Source organism: Parasteatoda tepidariorum, chromosome 5 (assembly GCF_982258835.1).
Source record: "Parasteatoda tepidariorum strain Cologne lab strain chromosome 5, Ptep-v5.0, whole genome shotgun sequence".
Taxonomy (NCBI): Eukaryota; Metazoa; Arthropoda; class Arachnida; order Araneae; family Theridiidae; genus Parasteatoda; species Parasteatoda tepidariorum.
This window is the reverse complement of record NC_141759.1, coordinates 90059597-90078846: the sequence shown is the minus strand read 5'-3', so window position 1 is coordinate 90078846 and position 19250 is coordinate 90059597. Positions and strand designations below refer to the sequence as shown.

The 19250-nt window shown below is 32.5% G+C and overlaps 1 protein-coding gene across 7 annotated transcripts in view; it reads right to left on the bottom strand.

Annotated features, from left to right (window-relative positions):
* LOC107439903 (uncharacterized) overlaps positions 1 to 19250 on the bottom strand; it is a 74995-nt gene that overhangs the window by 21342 nt on the left and 34403 nt on the right. For all 7 annotated transcript variants that reach the window (XM_087164489.1, XM_087164490.1, XM_087164487.1 and 4 more), the window contains 2 exons: positions 8108 to 12846; positions 2484 to 2598 (listed from right to left, as the gene is read on the bottom strand). In XM_087164489.1, coding sequence (XP_087020615.1) covers positions 2484 to 2598; positions 8108 to 12664 — 4672 coding nt within the window. In that variant the 5' untranslated portion in view covers positions 12665 to 12846. The remainder of the gene's footprint in view (positions 1 to 2483; positions 2599 to 8107; positions 12847 to 19250) is intronic.

Genomic DNA, 19250 nt, shown 5'->3' with positions numbered 1-19250 from the left:
AAATGCTATATAATTTCAATTTATGGCTGCAATACTACTTATTTTTCTAAAAGAGTTATTCGAGACAGTTTATTCAACAACTAAAGGCTCAAAGCCTAGAACGTTTTTCTCTTCTTCTTGACTTAAACATTAGCTAAAAGTAGGGATAGTAAGCAGGAATAGAGCAGCCTTAAGCATTACTAGATAAAGTATTAATTTCAGATTTTGAGATTATTTGATCGGGATTTTTTAGGATATTTTCCAAGAATAAGATTACAAAAAATCAGAATATATCAATAATAGAAGAAAATGTTTATTTTCTCAAAAGACTATTGATATTGCAGGGGTCTGTCCAGACATTTTGTGAAAGGTCAGTTTTTGTAAAATTGTGAAAAAATTACTCGTAATTTGTGAATATAAAATAAACATTAAGTCACATTCTTTCAACCAGGGTCTGCTTTTATGAATTTGTGAAAATAGGGTCCCTTATTGCAAAAAAAGTTTTTCAAGGAGTTTTTAAATTGTAAAGACATACAAGATTATGCTCAACACTGTAAAATTATAATTAAAACAATTTAATTTTAAAAAATAAACAGCAATTGCAGCTATTAAATTAGCGATGCAACATACAAATATTTGGTATTTAGCCTATACTGCTGAAGCTGAATGCAGAATATTCATTTCGGACGAATAAAGGAAGAACTGTCTGCCGAAGACAAAATTTAGTTCGTTTACATCTGTCTTCCCCCACCCCTTCATGGGAAGGGTTTATTTGATTAACAAAACAATAATGAAGATAAATAAATTCGTGAAGGGTCCGTTTTTAAGTTAAAATATTTTGTAAAGGGTCCGTTTTTATGAAAAGATATTTTGTGAAAGGTCCGTTAACGGACCCAAATTTCTTCTATACAGACCCCTGTAATGCATAGTTATTTGAAAACTAAATCCTTAAGGCTGTAATATAAGATATTCAACCACTTTTTTATTCATTTATTTTTTTTGACATAGGGTAAAAGTAGCATTAGCAAACAGTAAGAGAGCAGCCTTAAGCATTATTGGATCAAGTACTAATTTTTGATTTTACTATATAATATTCACTTGATTTTACATGTTAATTATCAAGAGCAATATTATGAAAAATCAGAATATACTAATAATGAAAAAAGATGTTTATTTCCCCAAAAGAGTATTAATAATTTATCTTTATTTAAAACAATGAAAAAAAATTTTTTGTTGTTTTTATTGACTTAACATGATGTGAACATAGCATAAGTAGCATATTGATATTTCATATTCATGCATTACTAGATCAAGAAAAATCATTATTTTATTATACACTATACTCTTCATTTTACATGTTAATCACGAAGAGCAGTGTTATGAAAAATCAGAAGATACTGATAATTCAAAAAAGATTTATTTTCTTTTAAGTTTATTCAAAAGAATAAAAGCTCAAAACGATATTTTTTTTCTTTTAATTGACAAATAAGAAGAAAAAAACATTAGTAAGCAGAAGCAGAGAATTAAGCATTATTAGATCAAGTTCTAATTTTTGAATTTGAGATGGTATATTCTCTTTGTTTTGCAGGTTAATAATTAAGAACAATATGTAAAGTCATAACATACAAATACCAAAAAAGGGTTATTTCCTTACAGTAAAAAAAAATTGATTTCATACACACATATTCACAGTTATACACACATATTTTGTTTTCATTATGAAATGATTAATTTTTACTAGTATCATTTTATTTTATTTTATAACCATTGTTGAACAGACGATCCATTTTCGAGTTTACGGCTACTAATGTTCAATTCTGCAGCTTTGTAATTTTGAACAAAATCCAGAAGACAAGGGAACTCCTGGATCAAGCATTGGAAGAAATTCGCCTTCGTAAAGGACTTTTTAATGGAACTAATCCGAATTTGTGTTACATAGAGAGGAAAATAACGAAATCCTCCACTGTTAGCCTAATGGCAAAGGGACTTGCCTACAAATGAGGATATTTTAAGTCAGCACCGTGGTCTGTGTGAGCCGCGAGCAGAATTCGTATCAACCAGCTTTCACTGGTATTCAAATCCGGTTTACTTCATTGGGAGGCGACTCTATCCCCTGAGCCACGACAGCCCTTACTGGTATAAATTTTTTATATTTTATAACCCTCGTTGAACAGCCCAATGTTCAACTCCATAGCCTTGTAATTTTGAACCCAATCCAGAAGGCAAGGGAACTCCTGAATCAAGTATCGGGAGAAATTTGCCATCAGAGAGTACTTCTTGATGGAACTAATCAGCATTTGAGTTACACAGAGATGAAAACCACGAAAACTTCAAAGTATTAGCCTGATGGCAAGGGAACTATAACCCATGATCAGTCTACCACTGATGATATTTTACGTCAGCACTGTGGTCTGTGCAAGCCAGTTGCGGAATTCGTATCAACCAGCCATTGCTGGTATTCAAAATGAGTATCATAAAAAATTGAAACAAGTAGCACAACTTACCCTGCAAACAGAGTAGGAATTTTCCCAATAGGCGAGTATTATGTATTCGTAACCTATGCTTCATCACGCGCAATGCTTGTTCTCTTTTCTTATATTTCCTTATTGCATACAAAGCCTAGAAAACAGAATAAATACTTCTAACAACAAGTTCAAATTTTATAAAAATCATAATTATGATAAATTGAACAAAAGAACCTACAAACATCAAATGTTTTCGCAATTAGTTGCAATCTTTAGGAAGATTTGGATTGGAGTGAATATCTTTCTTGTTATACCAATGAAACCATGATCAAGCAACTTGTAGAGCTGCTTTCTCTTCAAGAATAAAATATTAATTTCCTGATAAAAATATTGAGTATTCATTTTTGTACTTTTCTTACCTACAAAAAACGCTATGTGAAAATAATTGATATTTTGGTAACAAAATAGTGTTTTTGCCAGGTGCCTAGCAAATAAATCTGTGATAATTAAAAAAAAATTATATCAATTGTTTTAAATCAAATCATTAAGAGATGAATTAAAGTATTTTTGAATGACAAATCTGAAAAACATAAGATTTTTTGCTGCATTTAAAATATTGAAAGCCCCCTCTCTTCATACTTATTTAAAATCTTGCCTCTAAATATATTTTCCTAAAACGAATTAAGAGCACTGGAAATTTCGAAAGTAATAATACAATAATAAAATGCAATAAGTAAAAAAAAAAATATTAGTAAAAAAAAGTAATAAATTAAAATAAATGTTTAAAAACAATACGCAATTATTGGATGATCCCTCAGATAAAAATTTACGATTAGGAAACTCAATTAATTCTTATCCTTATTAAATTAAATGAATAAAAGGGAGATGGAAATTTTGAGGTCATGAAGTTTTGTGGTTCTTGACTGCTCTGAGGATCAACATGAAAATATGTTCTTAGTGAATGGCCCCTCAAGTTAATTTAAAGATCATGGTTTTATATAATGAAAATTGAAAATTAGCACCTTTAAGCACTTTTTAAAAAAAACTGCTATATTTTTATTGTGATAACAGTAGTCCTACAGAGACATACAATCAATTGTATTCTCTTCATACAGAAAAAGGATTCTACTTCTTTCATGTAAACTTTTAGAGAAACACAATGCATTCAATTATTAATAAACTAGTATTTTATAATAATTTTCATAAATTTTATTTATTACAATACGAATTTAGCATGTTTGTGGAGTTGGAGTCAAGGAATCTGAGTTGGATAGATTTTTGGGTTAGAGGAGTCAGAAGCGATTCCTTAGAAAAATGTGGATAGGAGTATTCAGACTGCAGATATTACAACTGAGTCTCTTTCATCATCTTCCATTGATGAGTCAGATTTTGAAATATTGAAAAGGACAAATAAATAAAAAAAAAAAAAAACAAATATATATATATATATATAAAAAGCTTTTAAGACATTAAAAAAAATAAAAAAGATTTCAACACAGCCCTTGAAATAGAGTAATAAGCTATTGCAAGGCACCTATACAAATCTATCCTTAAAAGAAATTGGCCTAACAGTAACAGCTGTTCCTCCTACTCAAGTTACTGCAAAAAGACTATTCTCAGTTCTGAAATTCATCAAATCGAATCTTAAGTCCTCTAAGAAAGAAGATATTGCAGAATCTATACTGCTTCTGAGAAATTACTGCCTTGAAAAGTTAAAAGAAATTAACCTAATAGTAACAGCTCTTCCTCCTTCTCAAGTTACTGTAAAAAGACTATTTTCAGTTCTGTAATTTATCAAATCGAATCTTAAGTCCTCTAACAAAGAAGATATTGCAGAAGCTATACTGCTTCTGAGAAATTACTGCCTTGAAAAGTTAAAAGAAATTGACCTAATAGTAACAGCTCTTCCTCCTTCTCAAGTTACTGCAAAAAGACTATTCTCAGTTCTGAAATTTATCAAATCGAATCTTAAGTCCTCTATAAAGAAGATATTGCTTCTGAGAAATTACTACAGTGAGCTTTAAAATTCTTAGTAGTCAGAGTGGATCATTTTCCTTAACTACTCCACAGCTCTGTAATTAAGCAACCAAATTTGAAATTTTAAGATTTTTAAAATTACTATTGAAATAATTTTGGCAACAAAATATGTTTTTAAAATAACTCTATTAAGTTTTAAAAAGACTTAGAACCTAAAAATTTAAAAATTTGGTACATAGATTTTCCAAGAGGATGCAATTTAATGTATAAAATTAAAAGAAAAAATACTCAAAAATTATAATTAATAAGTAAGGAAAGAGCGCTAATATTATCTCCAGAAGTTAACATTAAAGAAGAAGAATCTAATTTTGTCTGAAAAGTTCTATTAACATTATTGTTTGGAATAAAATAAAAATAAAAAAAAATAAATAAAAAAAAACTTCAGCGCAATTTTTAAAAGAATTTTTTATTTTGAATCATTTTTGAAACAGGAAAAGATATCTGTTTAAGATAAGAACGAAAGTAGCTTTCCGATATATCGCGGATGTTCAATAGGTAAATAAATTGCAATAGAACCGAATTCACGATATAACAACGAAGGTCATAAAATAACGAAGATTATAAAGTTCGAAACGTTGATATTTTAGGCGTTTTAATGTGACGCGGTTGCTTACGAGGAGGTACAGTCAGTAAATTTCCCGAAATGGTCGCCTGCATTCACGCGGGTGCTCGTTGGTGGGGGAATATTTTTTTTAGAGTTTGGCAGCACCAAATAACAAAAGCACACAACCACCTGAAATTCATTTCTGGTACTAACGACATTAGCTGCAGGTCATTTCTGGCAAAGCTAATTTTTCATTCATCGAACTTTGAAATGTTATTTTTAGAGCAGCACGAAAACATAAAATTCTGGGTTCTCCTGATGAAAATTCAGGAAATCTCCCGAGACGATCGAAATGCTCCAATAAGCAAGTGGAAACGATGCCATGAAAAAAAAATGGATGAGAACGAGTGGAATAAGGGTTTTCGAGGTGAAGATCGCACAAACATTGCAGATGATCTTCGGACTGGTCACCTCTTCTCTTCCACCGCAGATGAAAATGTTGAGCGCGTTCGAGAAATCGTGCTCGCGGATAAGCAATTATCCATTGATACTATTGCCTCTGAACATGGAATTTCACAAGGGAGTGTCCACAGAATTCTTCATGATGGAACATGCATTGTGTTAGATTGCACATGGTTCCAAAAATGTTATCACCTGAACAAAAAGAAGTGAAAGTGAACATGAGCAGGGATTTGACTGACATGGTTGATGAAGATGACGGCTACTTGAAGAAAATCTTAACTGGCGATGAGACATGGCGCTTTCTCTACGACCATTAGACAAAACGTCAGTCAAGTGAAAGTAAAGCAAAAACACCACCAAGGAAGGGAAAAGTCAAGTTCGTTTCGTTTGGACGAAAAGCCAAGGGACACTGATATTTGAGGTGTTTTCGATTAAGGGGGCGTCATTCACTAAGAATTTATTCCTGAAAGTCAAACTATCAATAAAAAACCTTACTTGGGTATCCTTAAACGACTACGAGATGCAGTCAAACGAAAACAACCTGAAAATGGGCTGCAAACGATTAGTTTCTTTTACACGCAATGCTCCCCCACATCGCGCTTTGATCGTGAGAAAATACATTGCCAGACAGACACCAGACACTCTGGAACACCCTCGTTATTCTCTCGACTTAGCACCAGCGGATTTTTACCTGTTTGCACGGCTTAAAATAAAATTGAAGGAACACCGTTTTGTAAATTCAGATGAGGTGATCGAAAATGCGACGGAGCAGCTCAAGGACCTCTCAAAATTGATCCAGGGTATGTTTCGAAAAGTTACACGAACGCTGGAAGACGTGTGTGGATGCAAGAGGAAAGTACTTTGAAGACTAAAACTATTGATTTACTTTTTAGTAATTTGTAATTAATTTACCTATCCCGGAAACTTTTTGACTCTACTACATATACTGAGTTTTCGGTTAATGCCGTTTACAATCGAATTATTTAGTTTTTCGCCAATAAAGTTCTCCTTTGGATCGCTTTCATTGAGAATTGCCCTTTCAGACATGGCAGTCGCTCTAACTTTGACAAAATATTTTAAAAAATAGTAGAGAATTACAAACAAAAATTCGCAGATTTTCTATTTATTTTTATAACGCTCAATTGCAACAAATAAATTTTTGAATTATATAGATGCAAACGAGCAGGGATTACCCTTCACAAAATTACTTTTCACATATAATTATCCTTTTAAACTATATACGCGAAAATTGCGCTACTCGTTTCTCTTCAAATCTTGCGCACGTACCTAGGATGAAAAGTCAGCAACGTACGCAAAAGGCGAATTAAATTACTGCTATAAATTTTTTCAACAATAATTTTTTCACCGTTAATGATGATAAAAATCATTTCTAACTATATCCTTGCAAGTTTAAACTTAACTCAAAATGAAAGGCGACGAAATTTTTGAATCAACTATCAGAGAATGGGAAACTACTTCGCATTTGCGTTTTATGAAGCGTTACTCACCCCTAGCAGCAAAATAACTTGGGCCCTCATTGGATCAACATTCATGAATGTTGACTCAATAAGGGTTCAAAGATATTGGTCCTATATCTTAGATGGTAACGTTAGACGTGTCGAAATTTGCACGGATTTTACATAAAACCTTCATTAGTTCTTGATTATTAGTCCTAACGTTTTTCGTTTAGTTTCATTCGACTTAACCAGAGACAGCGGAACAGGGCTACGACGGAATCGTCGCGAATAGAGTACGTCAAAAAATCACTACACAAATTTGAAGTTCACTTAACGTAGTATCGTAATAAAATTGTATTAAAAATATCGGAATTTCGACGAGCATGTAAAAATGCAGGAAAAAAAATAGGTAAAACAACTGCAGAGATAATAATGATCAGAAAACGACGTGAATTAATGACTGAATCATGTACATCGAAAAGTGATTACTCAAATTCGTACTTCGGGTGTCGCAATATTAGCGTATTAAAAATACCTACTTTAAAAAAATCATATGGAGATAGAGCTGAAGAAAATGAATAGGAAAAAAAAAATGATAGGAAAAACATGAGGTTTTGTAATGAAATCGTCGTTAAATCGAGAAGTTCAAAAAGTGATAACTCTAATTTGAAATTCGCGTATCGTAATAACATAGTTTTAAAAATATCGAAATGTGAAAAAAATTAAGTGGAAAAAAAAAAGAAGACATTAGTTACTTTCTATGTACTTTCCCTATTTTATGCTTTATTTGGAAGATATTAATAGTTTTCGTTCTGCCTTGTCAAGAAATAAGTAATTTGCTAAAACAAGGCTCAATTGATGAGAACTTAGTGTTAGAAATAATGGTCATAAATTCAAAAATCTCTCATATAAGTTCATATAAATAATTAAATTAATCAAAAGAAATTAATTTAAGCAGGCAGCTAAGCTGTGTTATCTAGGTGGTCCCCACTTCGCCTTTCGTGGGACTGACGAAACGAAGTAGGAGGCTGTTAAAAAAATAAAAATCTACTTCAAAAGCTCTCACAATTTCATTGCCGAATATAAAATACATAGATGTTGGCATTTCTGAAAAACAAATTACAAAAATGAATGCTAGCTAAATATATAAAATAAATATTTACCCTGTCTAATACTTCTTTAGAGCTGGAAGCCTCTTTGAAAAACTCAGATGAATTTCTTAGTCTTTCAAAGTTTTTCCTCAAAGCATACTTTTGATTTTGTCTTTGTTTCGAACTTTTAACTTCGTTGGCATTGTCCGAAGTAAAAATGGAATCACTATCGTTACCTTTGGCTGGGTCAAGCAGCCGATCTCGATCATTCGATGATACTTGTTCAAGGGGATTAAATTTCTCATCGACCGTCTCTACATCAACGACGAGATCGGCGCCATCATTCAATGACCGCTTCATAATGGGACTTTTCCTTCGTGTCCTACCTCGTTTGTTAGTTCTTTTAGGAATTTCATCATTAATCTTATCACCAACTTTTGCCTCGACAGTCTGTTTCTTGTCTTTGGTATCGTGTAATTGATAGTTACATTTCACATTTTCGCCTTTTAGTATATCTTTCAAGATATTCGATTCCACAGAAGGATTAGAAACTGAAGAACCACCAGTGGAGTTATCAATCGGACTAGATTTCTTTTCAGGTTGATAATAAAGAAGTCGGCCATTTTCAAATCGCAGCAAGTGTGCTCCTTGAACTAATTTAGGAACATTAGTTCTCAATACTGCTCTACTAACTGGCGAGTTGCACTCGGTATTGGAAGGAGATTGTGTTCGATGCAATATTGTAGGCTTAGGTTTAGAGTTTTGGTCATCAGGCGGTTTATTTTGAAGAGGGCAAATAGCAGAATTATCAGAAGTTGATTTTTGAGCATAAGTCGGAACAAGCAGAATAACGTTGGATTCTAAACCACCGGAATAACTTGTTTTTGAACTTGCTGTAGGGATAATAGGTACAGGCATTACATTCGAGGTTTTAGGTAATATAGGCACTGGCAACTGAGAAGGCAGAGGATGTATGTTAGCATTTGTTAAATACATAGGTGATTTGTACACACTCGTTTGAGAATTCGAAATCTGCTTAACCACCTTATCACTTACAGGTGAGTTGTCAGAAGATTTCAGTTGCAACGTTTCTAAGGGCAATACCTTTGAGTTGCATTTTTCTTCAACTTCTGCATCTTTATTGCTTTTAATATCACTAGAACTGCCTTCGTTGCAGATGGCGCTTTTCACCTCTTCGCTTACAAGCAATCCATTGCTAATTATAGATTCCGAAATTTGCAGTATAGAATCGGAAGAATCGTTTTCTTTCCAAGGAATCGAAAGTCTGACAGGTTCGCTTGCTTCATGGGAAAATGTATGGTTAAATAGTGCATTCGGATTAGGTTCGGTTCCACTGCACTTGGATGAATGATCATTGTAGCAAATTAATTCTTTTGACTTATGATTAAAACTAGCAGTTCTTGAACAAGGCAGGCAAGCACAAGCAGGCAAATAATAAGGAAAGTTATCAAAAGTACACTTCAGCAGACTCACATTTTCGTCTGCACTTTCTGACGATGAATTGGAAGTAGGACTAGAACTAGTACTAGAAGAACTTAGTTCAGTTTCTGCTTCACGAGTTTTAAATTTAGTCAATTCAATTTTTTTTTCTGTCAGTTTTTTTCCTCTGACTTTTTTTAATTTTTGAAGGGTTTCGACTTTAGATTTAGGAGGTGTCTTAACATTATTTACCTTGGCAGATTTGATTGCTTTCACACCGGGTGATTTTTGTTTGGTAGTTTGAATTAAGGAACACGGCTCGGAAGGTGTACTAATATCTACAATCGATTCCCTAATGGTGCTGCTCTCAGGTTGTTTGTTTGAGTCGTTTGTTACTTTATTAAGAACTTCTAATAGTTGTTTTCTGGTCTTCTTAGGGTCCTCGACGACAACAGGCGGAACTTCCAACAGTTGTTTGCGGGTCTTTTTAGGATCATCGACGAAAATTGGCGAAACCCAATCACCGCCTGCTTTAAACCGAAGAGGGACTTTAATAGATCGCTTACCTCTCGTATTATTTTCAATTATAACGTTATTATCAAGCTTTTTCTTCCTAGTATTCTTGATGCTGTTTGTAGTTTTAATATTTGTAGATGCACTTGTTTTAATATTTGCAGTGTTTACACTTGTTTCAGCATTCAGATTATCTTCTTTTGTTTTAGAAATTTTTAGCTTTTGATTGGTTGTAAGCTTCTTAGGCAAATACTTTTGCCACGTTTTAAGTTTTCTTCTAGACTTCGGTTTCTTTACCTGCAATAATTCATCATTAGACAAAAGAGCAGTGAGAGCTTCATTGCATGTTGTCTTATCTAAAATAGGAATTTCCTTAAAGTAAGATTTATTTGACTCCACTAACATAGTTACATCTTTGCTTGTGCCTAACAAATTTAGGTTCTTTATAAATTCGGACAGTAGTTTTGGTTCCTCGTTTTTAACAAAAATGCTTCTTGTAATGATACTAGAAGCATTGCCCTCATTTTTGAATTCGTCGGGGACTTCTTCATCTGATGAACAAGAGGGTGGAGCAGGTGATGGAGGACGTGATGATGCTGGTGTAGATGAAACGGAGGAAGATGACGAAGAAGACAAATCAGATTTTTTGTTAAAACCTTCAGATATCTTATAACCTTCTGAGCTTCCTTTACTTTCTTTTGTCAGTCTGAGCACAAGTCTCTCGGACTGCTCGGAACTTTCGTCACTCTTTCGACGTTTAGTACATGTCTCAAGGTCCAAACTAGTTAGGCGTAGTTTTCTCCTTTTAACAGTGGTCAATTTGGCAACTGGAATATCATCGTCGTCACTGGAACTATGATCCGATGAATTCATAGAAATGACTTCAGGCGAACTAACATTAACTTCAGAAGTTCTTGGTGAATCTTTAACCTCATCAACATTCGTTGGATTTGGTTTATACAGGAAAAATCTTCTGTTTCGATATTGAAAAGGTCTGTCTGGTTGCTTTAACTTTCCCAAAGATAGAATACCTGCATTTGGTGGAATGGGCATAATATTCGGATTTATTCTCTGTAAATAATTAACTTGCAATTCTGATTTGGTTTTCAAAAAGCTATCCAAATCTTCACTAATAAATGCTGACAACTGAGTCTTTAAATCTTTAGATTCACTACTAACATTTTGAGACTTAAATTTTGATTCTGTATTTAATTTGTTGAGACATTTGGTATCTACTTTACTGTCTTCCAAATTCGATTTCTTAAAATCGTCCTCATCAGTCACACATAATGAGCTATCCACATTCATAGAGCTGGCATCATGGCACACATGTACTTTTTTCTCACAAGTATAACTCGACATCAAGGAATCATTTTCCTTGCTATCAAGTTGAAAACAATGCAACTGCGATTCAGATGCAAAATACTTGTCCCTCCAACCCTTAATTTGAGTTATATCCATCGTTTTTGTAGGAAGTATCATATCAAGGTCTTCGATACCGAATTCTGGTTTCCGGTTAAATTCATCCATGTCTTGCTTGGATCGAAACTGGAAAAATCGTACACCTTCGATTTCTTCAATTTCTGGACCATCAAAGGAAGAATTCTTGGCTTTATTTAACAAAGACGCATCAGCAAAAGAGTTTTTACTTCCAGGCGTGAATTGCAAACACTGCTCTAAAGAAATTCTCCGTAGAAGAACTTGAGGCTGTCGCATTCCACTAGCTTCAGAAAGTAACTGATCCTCCTTAGAAACCGCTTTTTCTACTTCATCTTCACTGATGACTTCTTGTTTAATTTTCAGAACTTCTTCATCATCGGATGAAAAAGGGGTTAAAATCGGCATTTCAGGGGAATCAACAACATCGATTACTTCATAATTTGCTTTGATTGAACTTTGGCAGGATTCCTCGTCGTCATCTATGCAAATTAAAGGAGGTGGAAGTTCGGGTGTCACCTGATCTTTTATAGGGGTTGAATGCTCCACAAGTTTTAAGGCTGAGGCGGGAATTATGGAGATAGGGGTGATTTTACGCTCCTCACTGTGTTGTGTTTGATTTGGTGGTGATTTTTCAGCTGCAGTACTCAAATGAACAACGTGGCGTGCAGCATAGTTTCTACTGATCTCTTCAAAATCATCTTGTTTGGGGTGGAATATTTCTTCAATGCTAGAACTGCTCTCATCGTCGTCAATTACAAAACTAAGAGGTGAATCAGTGTTGAGAACGCTATTCGAAGCTGATTCGCAGGGATTAGGATTGCGGGGAGTGGAAAATGATTCTAAAACTTGGAAAGAATTACTCGAAATGCTTTTGTTGTTGTTAACTAGCGAATTTTGTGAAAACGAATACCCGGAGTTATTATTCCAAGATGGCAATATCGCATTTTGGAATTCATTGCCCTGTTTTCCATGAATCAAAGAAAAGAAGGTTTTATCATTGAAACTGAAATCAGGTTTGCTTCCTTTATCGGTTTTATTGGTGATTGTTCTAACGGAGCATTCTTGTACATCCATTGCATTATCATCAACAATGGAGTCTGGTACGCTGCAAAATAATGCGGGGTTAACATCATCTTTGCACATTTTCGGGTCATTGGTTTTAAATGAGTGTCTACTGAAAGCGTAATTTTCGGGGAAACATGAACTTATTTTAGTCATAATACCATTTTTTTCCATTTCATATATTTAGAAGAAAAAAAATCAGTCGCCTTCTATGTCTGACATCTTAAAGCTGGTGTTCTCTTCAGGACCAACTAAATGGACATTCCACTATCATCGACATTCTTTGAAGTGGAAACATCTTATTTTCGATTATTATTCCAACATAGTGAAAGCTTGTATAATCTGTAAACACATACCTGAAATGAAAGGAATTAAACTGTAAAAATAGCATTATGTAAGTGAATGAACTGACATGTTTTTAACTATTTTACTTAATGCTAATACAAATTAGAAATACAATAAACATGAACCTTTTGTGCTTATATTTTGCAAGCATGATTGCGGCAACATATAAGCACAAAATTATACATAAGTGAAATTTCTGAAGGAAAAAATTGCACATGGAAGACATTTTGGTCAATTTTTTTCTTCATAAATGAGAAATTGATATTTTTTAATCGTATTTCATAAAATATTATTTACATAAAGTATAAATCAATAAAAATCATCGAAATTACGAGCACATTTCATAACATTAATATTTTAATTTTTTCACACAGATTTGGACCATTCTTGAGTTATAAACAAATAAATAATAAAAAAAAATCTTTAGGGAAATATTTTAATATTATTACTTTTTAATTATCTGTGTGAACATCGATTTTTATTTATAAACTAGCCGCCTAAGGCGGCCAGCTGTCCGCCACGCTAAAGACAAAATACTAAGTTTTTTGGAAGGCGGTTCTGCCATGTCAGTAATCGGGTTTTTGAGAAGTCAACGAATACTTTAGAACGATTACTATGAAATCAAATCATGAAACTTTAATATTAAAATCTAAGTGCTTACCTGCAAACTGAAACTTTCTGAAAATAATTAATTACATTTAATAAAAACTGTTAAAATAAAGAATAGAAAAACCAAAGAGATCCAAGGTAAGTGTGATCGTTCCTTCAAAAACAATTAAATTCCTATTTTATATATTATATAGCTACAACGCTTAAGAAAAAAAAAACTAAAATGCTAAATACATGAAAAGAACACGAAAACGAATTAATTTTTTATGGTATCAATTTCTATTTCTATATAATTTTTTATGGTATCAATTTCTATTTCTATATCGCTACAAAAATTATCGTCTTCGCTTAAGAAAAAGAAAAAAAATAGAGCGTGGAAAGAAGAAAAACTTTTTATAACAATTATGAACAGCGACAAATATTGAGTATTGAGTATAGTTAAGTGCGGCGAGCTCTCTGCTTATCGCTTATAGCTCTGCGTTTAAGTATCGAATATGTTGCCACATTTTTAATACAAAAGTTAAACTTTTCTCCACTTTGACAAATGTAAACTAATGCGAACCTTACAATTAAATTATTAATTCCTTCGTATATTATTGGTTTAAGTTGTCGAAAATTAATATTTCAATTGTAAGGTTCGCATTAGCATACATTTATAAGAGTGGAGAAAAGTATATGCATTTTTTAATAGTTTTTTGAATATGGCTCTTTGAAGACGAAAAAGCATAGATTTTCTTACAAAATGACTGATAACTAAAAAACTAATCCAAATTTTTGAAAAAGAAAAAAAATACTTCTTCATTATGTCAAAACACAATTATATACCGAGTTTCGTGCCTGGGCGAGGCTTCTGGGGTGATATATTGTGATTACAGACACACACAGCCGCGTTTATTATTATGCATAGATATAGATAGAAGATATGTGTCTTGAATTATAAGTAGGCTAGATGCAAAACTTTTTTCGAGTTTTTTCCGTAATATTATTGCTAGTTCTCACGCGACACAAATAATAAATGCAATGTTTGATTTTAAAACCACGTGAATACAACATGCTAATTGATGATCAGGTAAATACAGTCCTGTATTTATTTAAAAAAAAAAAAAAAAAAAAAAAAAAAAAAAAAAAAAACGTTAGTGCTTTTGTGACATCACAACAATTTTCTTTCTACGCTTATGTTACGAACGCTAAAACAGAATTTCAAAAAACTGATAAAACAAAATTTACTTATGAAAAAAAAAAAAAAAAATATTTGCAATAAGTCGCGCAAGAATGTCATATATATATATATATTAGGGGTGCACAACCTTTTTCAGTGAAGGGCCACATGCACAGCAGATTGACCAATGAAGGGCCGCATGCCAAAGTGTTTAGACCGACATATTGAAAGCAATTGTTGGTGGTGATTGTTATATAAACATCATTGTTTATATAACACTAAATTCTTTTTATCGGTTTACCTTGTAATCTCTTTGCAGAAAATACAATACTTTAAAGCGTTTAAAATTAGAAAATGCAAAACTGATTACTTAAGAAGGAAAACAGAATTCGAAAATCAGAATCAATTTATCAGAAAAAATTTAGATAAATTGAAATAATTAAAAAACTATGGAAAAATTGAAATTTTTTTTATCACACTACAAAATACAGAAGTCCATTTAAACATAAATTTTAACATTAAATTTTTTTTCATAGAATTAAATTTCAAATAAATAAATATTCTAGTTATTAATATAAATTCAAGTTAAATACTTTGATTTAAGGAAAGTTTATACGGTTAAAAATTATTAAAACTAAAACAAAACCCCTTAAGTGGAAAATAAGATTTAGCATTTATTAGGGACTGTACTTTAAGACATTACTTTTTCAGACATTTTTATTTTAAATTAATAATAAGAGGCTGAGAGAGGAAAGAAAGAAAGAAAACACATTAAATTTTAAGGAACTATATTCCTTAATAATAAAAAACTATTAAGATACTTGTTTACAACTTTTTATGACGAATATATTTTTAACATAACACTTACTATTTACAGTTAATACACAATCAATTAACAATCAATAAAATTTACATTACTTTACGAAACTTATCTTGATTAAATTTTTTATACAGTTAAAATTTAATGATATACAAATCATTTCCCAGCATATAATCATAAATGATATAAAATGCTCCAAGAAGGTAGAAAATGGTTTAAAAAATTTCTTAATGGTTATACTGTAATTTGCAAAATTTTTTAATATTGTGATAATTTTATCTACTTCATCATGTGATATTTTTTGAGCCATTAAATGAAAATGTAATGATTGTATTTAAAGACTACTCTGTAATTTTGAACAGGCCAAATTCATTCTGGAAAACAGTCTTTCGACAGAAGCTGTTGTTGTGGGTAGTATTAAACTTAGAGCAAATAACATAATCAGTTTTGGAATTTGTCCTGGATGGTGTTCTTCCTTTCTGGGTTTTTAAATCGCGGAAATACAAATAGCGATGTGTTATTTTTTAATTGATTGAATATGAATTGCTATGTGTTATTTTTTAATTGCTTGAATACGAATTGCCATGTGTAATTTTTAAATTACGTAAATAAAAAACTCGATGCCTGTCAAATCGCGTGAATACGAATCGTGTGGCTTTTAAATTGCGAAAGGACTACTCACAACACTTGATTTTTAAAATGCATGAATATGAATCGCGATATATGGTTTTTAAAACGCGTGCATATTAATTGCGAGAAAAGTAGCAAAGGATGATATTTTAAACGCCAGAACACAAATCGCGATATGTGATTTTAAATCTCGTAAATACGAAACGCGATGGATTATTTTTAAATCTCGTTAATGTTAATACGAAACGCAATGCGCAATTTTCAGAGAGCGTAAATACAAATTACGATGTATGACTTTTAAATTACATGTGAGAACAAAAAGAATAGGTTCGATGTGTGTTGTTAAATTTGCACGCGTCCATGGGACTAAAGAATTATGCCGTGTTTTGAATTATTTTTTTTGCGAAACGGACCGCGTTTAATATAAACACATCTCTTTTTTTTTCACGGGAAGGTGTTGATTTGGCTAAGGTACGTAATTACTTTTTAAGTTACGAAAAAAAATTAAAACTGAATCGAATTTCGCGAGTTGTAATATTGTGTGAAAATATCAGGTATATTCTAAATCACAAATAAAAATGGAGCAATAACGGGAAAGAAGAAAAAACACGTTCGAAAAACCTCTTAAAAAATGCGTGTTAAAATCGGTACAACGCAAATGATAAAATCGGCACAAACAGAGCACATAAAAAATAATTATTTTAATGCTCGATTCAAAACTCGCTTGCTGTCAAACCATAGTATTAAAAATATCATAATCTTTTTAAATCACAGGGAAAGCGTAATAACTACTAAAACAATGACCAAAATACTTTTATATTTCAGATGAAATTGGAGTAAATTAAGTCCATCAAATTTTTATGTAATTTAAATGCCGGATTTGAAATTAAAATGTCGCAATAGCGTATAAAAAATGTCGGTACTTTCAAAACCTTGTAAAAATGTGTAGCAATAATTTCTAAAATAACGATTGAAAAATAATTTGATTTGCGATAAAATCGTTACAAGTAAGCCATGTCAAAAAATGGTTACCTAAATGAGCGATTCTTTACTCGCAATTCGCAATAATATCGTGCTAAAATATCGAAGTTTTAAAAACCGGGCGGAAATGTGCAGCAATAACTGTTGAAGAAAGGATCTAAAGTCATTTAGATTTTCCATGAAGTTTGCACAAATAAAGCGTTTCATAACTTTCAAAAATCGCTATTTCAGAAACTACTTGAAAATGGGTAGCAATAACTACTGAAAAGTCATTGGCACATACGAAAAGCGTCAAAAGTGGTAATTAAAATTCGTAATAATGATGTATTAAAAATATTGGGATTTTTAAAACTATGCTGCAATCCGTAACCATCGAAAAACTACATTGATTGAGATTGGGTGCGTCAAAAACTTAAAAGTGTAAATTTAAATTACCGAATTTTTTTTATTATTCTTCAAAAACAAATATTTAATTTTTTTCTCATTTTGTTCAGATTGCAGCCGCGGGCCGCACATCGAGGGTTGGCGGGCCGCATTTGGCCCGCAGGTTGAGCACCCCTAATATATATATATATATATATATATATATATATATATATATATATTTAACTGTTTTATATATTTAATAATATATATATATATTTAATTGTTTTTCGCTAACGTTAATTTCCCTATTGCACGGCAGAATACGAGCTGAGATATGTTTGTGTGGTTTTAAAAAGCGTGAAGACCAATCACGATGTGTATTTTAAAATCACATACATGCAAATCACAATGTGAGACTTAAAATTTCGTGAGAATAAGAATCCCGATATTTTTTCTTTAAATCGCGTAAATACGAATTGTGATGTTTAATTATTAAACCACGTGAATATGAATCGCGAAGTGAGATTTTTAAATTACTTTAATGCAAATAGCGTTGATACGAATCGCTATGTGTTATTTGTATATGAAATGTTGATAAGGTTTCAGAGATCAAGTTGTTGTAGTTAATTTACGTCGCACTAGAGCTGCACAATGGGCTATTGGCGACGGTCTAGGAAACACCCCTGAAGATGATCCGAAGACAAGCCAGCACAATTTTGATCCTCTGCAAAGGGGATGGCACCCCCGCTTCGGTAGCCCAACGACCTGCACGCGAAGTCGTGCACTTTACGGTAGAACAGTTTAACGAGGATCCATATCGCACACCCTCGGTTCCTACGGAGACTGATCTAAGTGGTCTCCCACCCGCACACTGACCGCAGCCAGTGATGCTTGACTTCGGTGATCTTCTGGGAACCGTGTCTTAACGATCAGTCCACTGTGGGACTTCAGAGATCAAGATTAAATTGCGATCTCTTAACATTACACAATATGAATTATATTTTAAATCTAATCCATTGATAGTGCTTGTATCTAAAGCGCAAACGTGTAAAACCTTTCCCACACGAAAGTAATAATATTGATCTAATTATCTCAAAAAATATGATGTGGCTTTAGTAGCTTGGGAAATTGATCAGTCCTACGCTACTGAGACCTATTAATATTTAAATATTTTGTCCAGAAAGATATAAAAACCCTCTTTCCAAGGTCAAATGTGCTATTCTCTACCTATCCACCAGCATGTGAGGTTGTCATTCTGGGGCTCTGCCCCTTACTTTAATAAAATTATATTATGATTCCTGCATTTTCCTGTATCTTTTTCAAGAAGCACCGGTCACACTACGAACCTACTATGTTTATGCTTTCGAAGCGTAACAGATATATTCAAAGATAGTCCCAAAAAGCAGCCAAGCTAAGTCGCCGCCGCAAATGAATCTTCTATTTTAAGATAACCCACAGATAAATTCAAGAGAGGAATACTTAATTTTACTCCGTTGCTAAGCAACCAAGTTCAGACTATTAAAAAAATTTAAATAATGTTCTGTGATTGCTCGGAGAGTATTATTTATTAATGGTTAGTAGAAAATGTCTCAAAATTTCTAGGCATTAGACAATTTTTCAGCTGATTTCTGACCAAAAAGCTAAGATTTGTTTTCTAAATCTTCTTTAAATTATTCATTTATGTAGTAACACCAAGGAAACTCCTGGATCCGAACCCCCAGAGGTATGATTTGTTATGTAAATATGGAGGACTTTGTGACTCGACAGATTTAACGTGCATCAGTCATCATTTACTACACGGGGAGTCTTCGGCCGACGGGGATCGAACTTACGCCCTCTTCAGGAACACA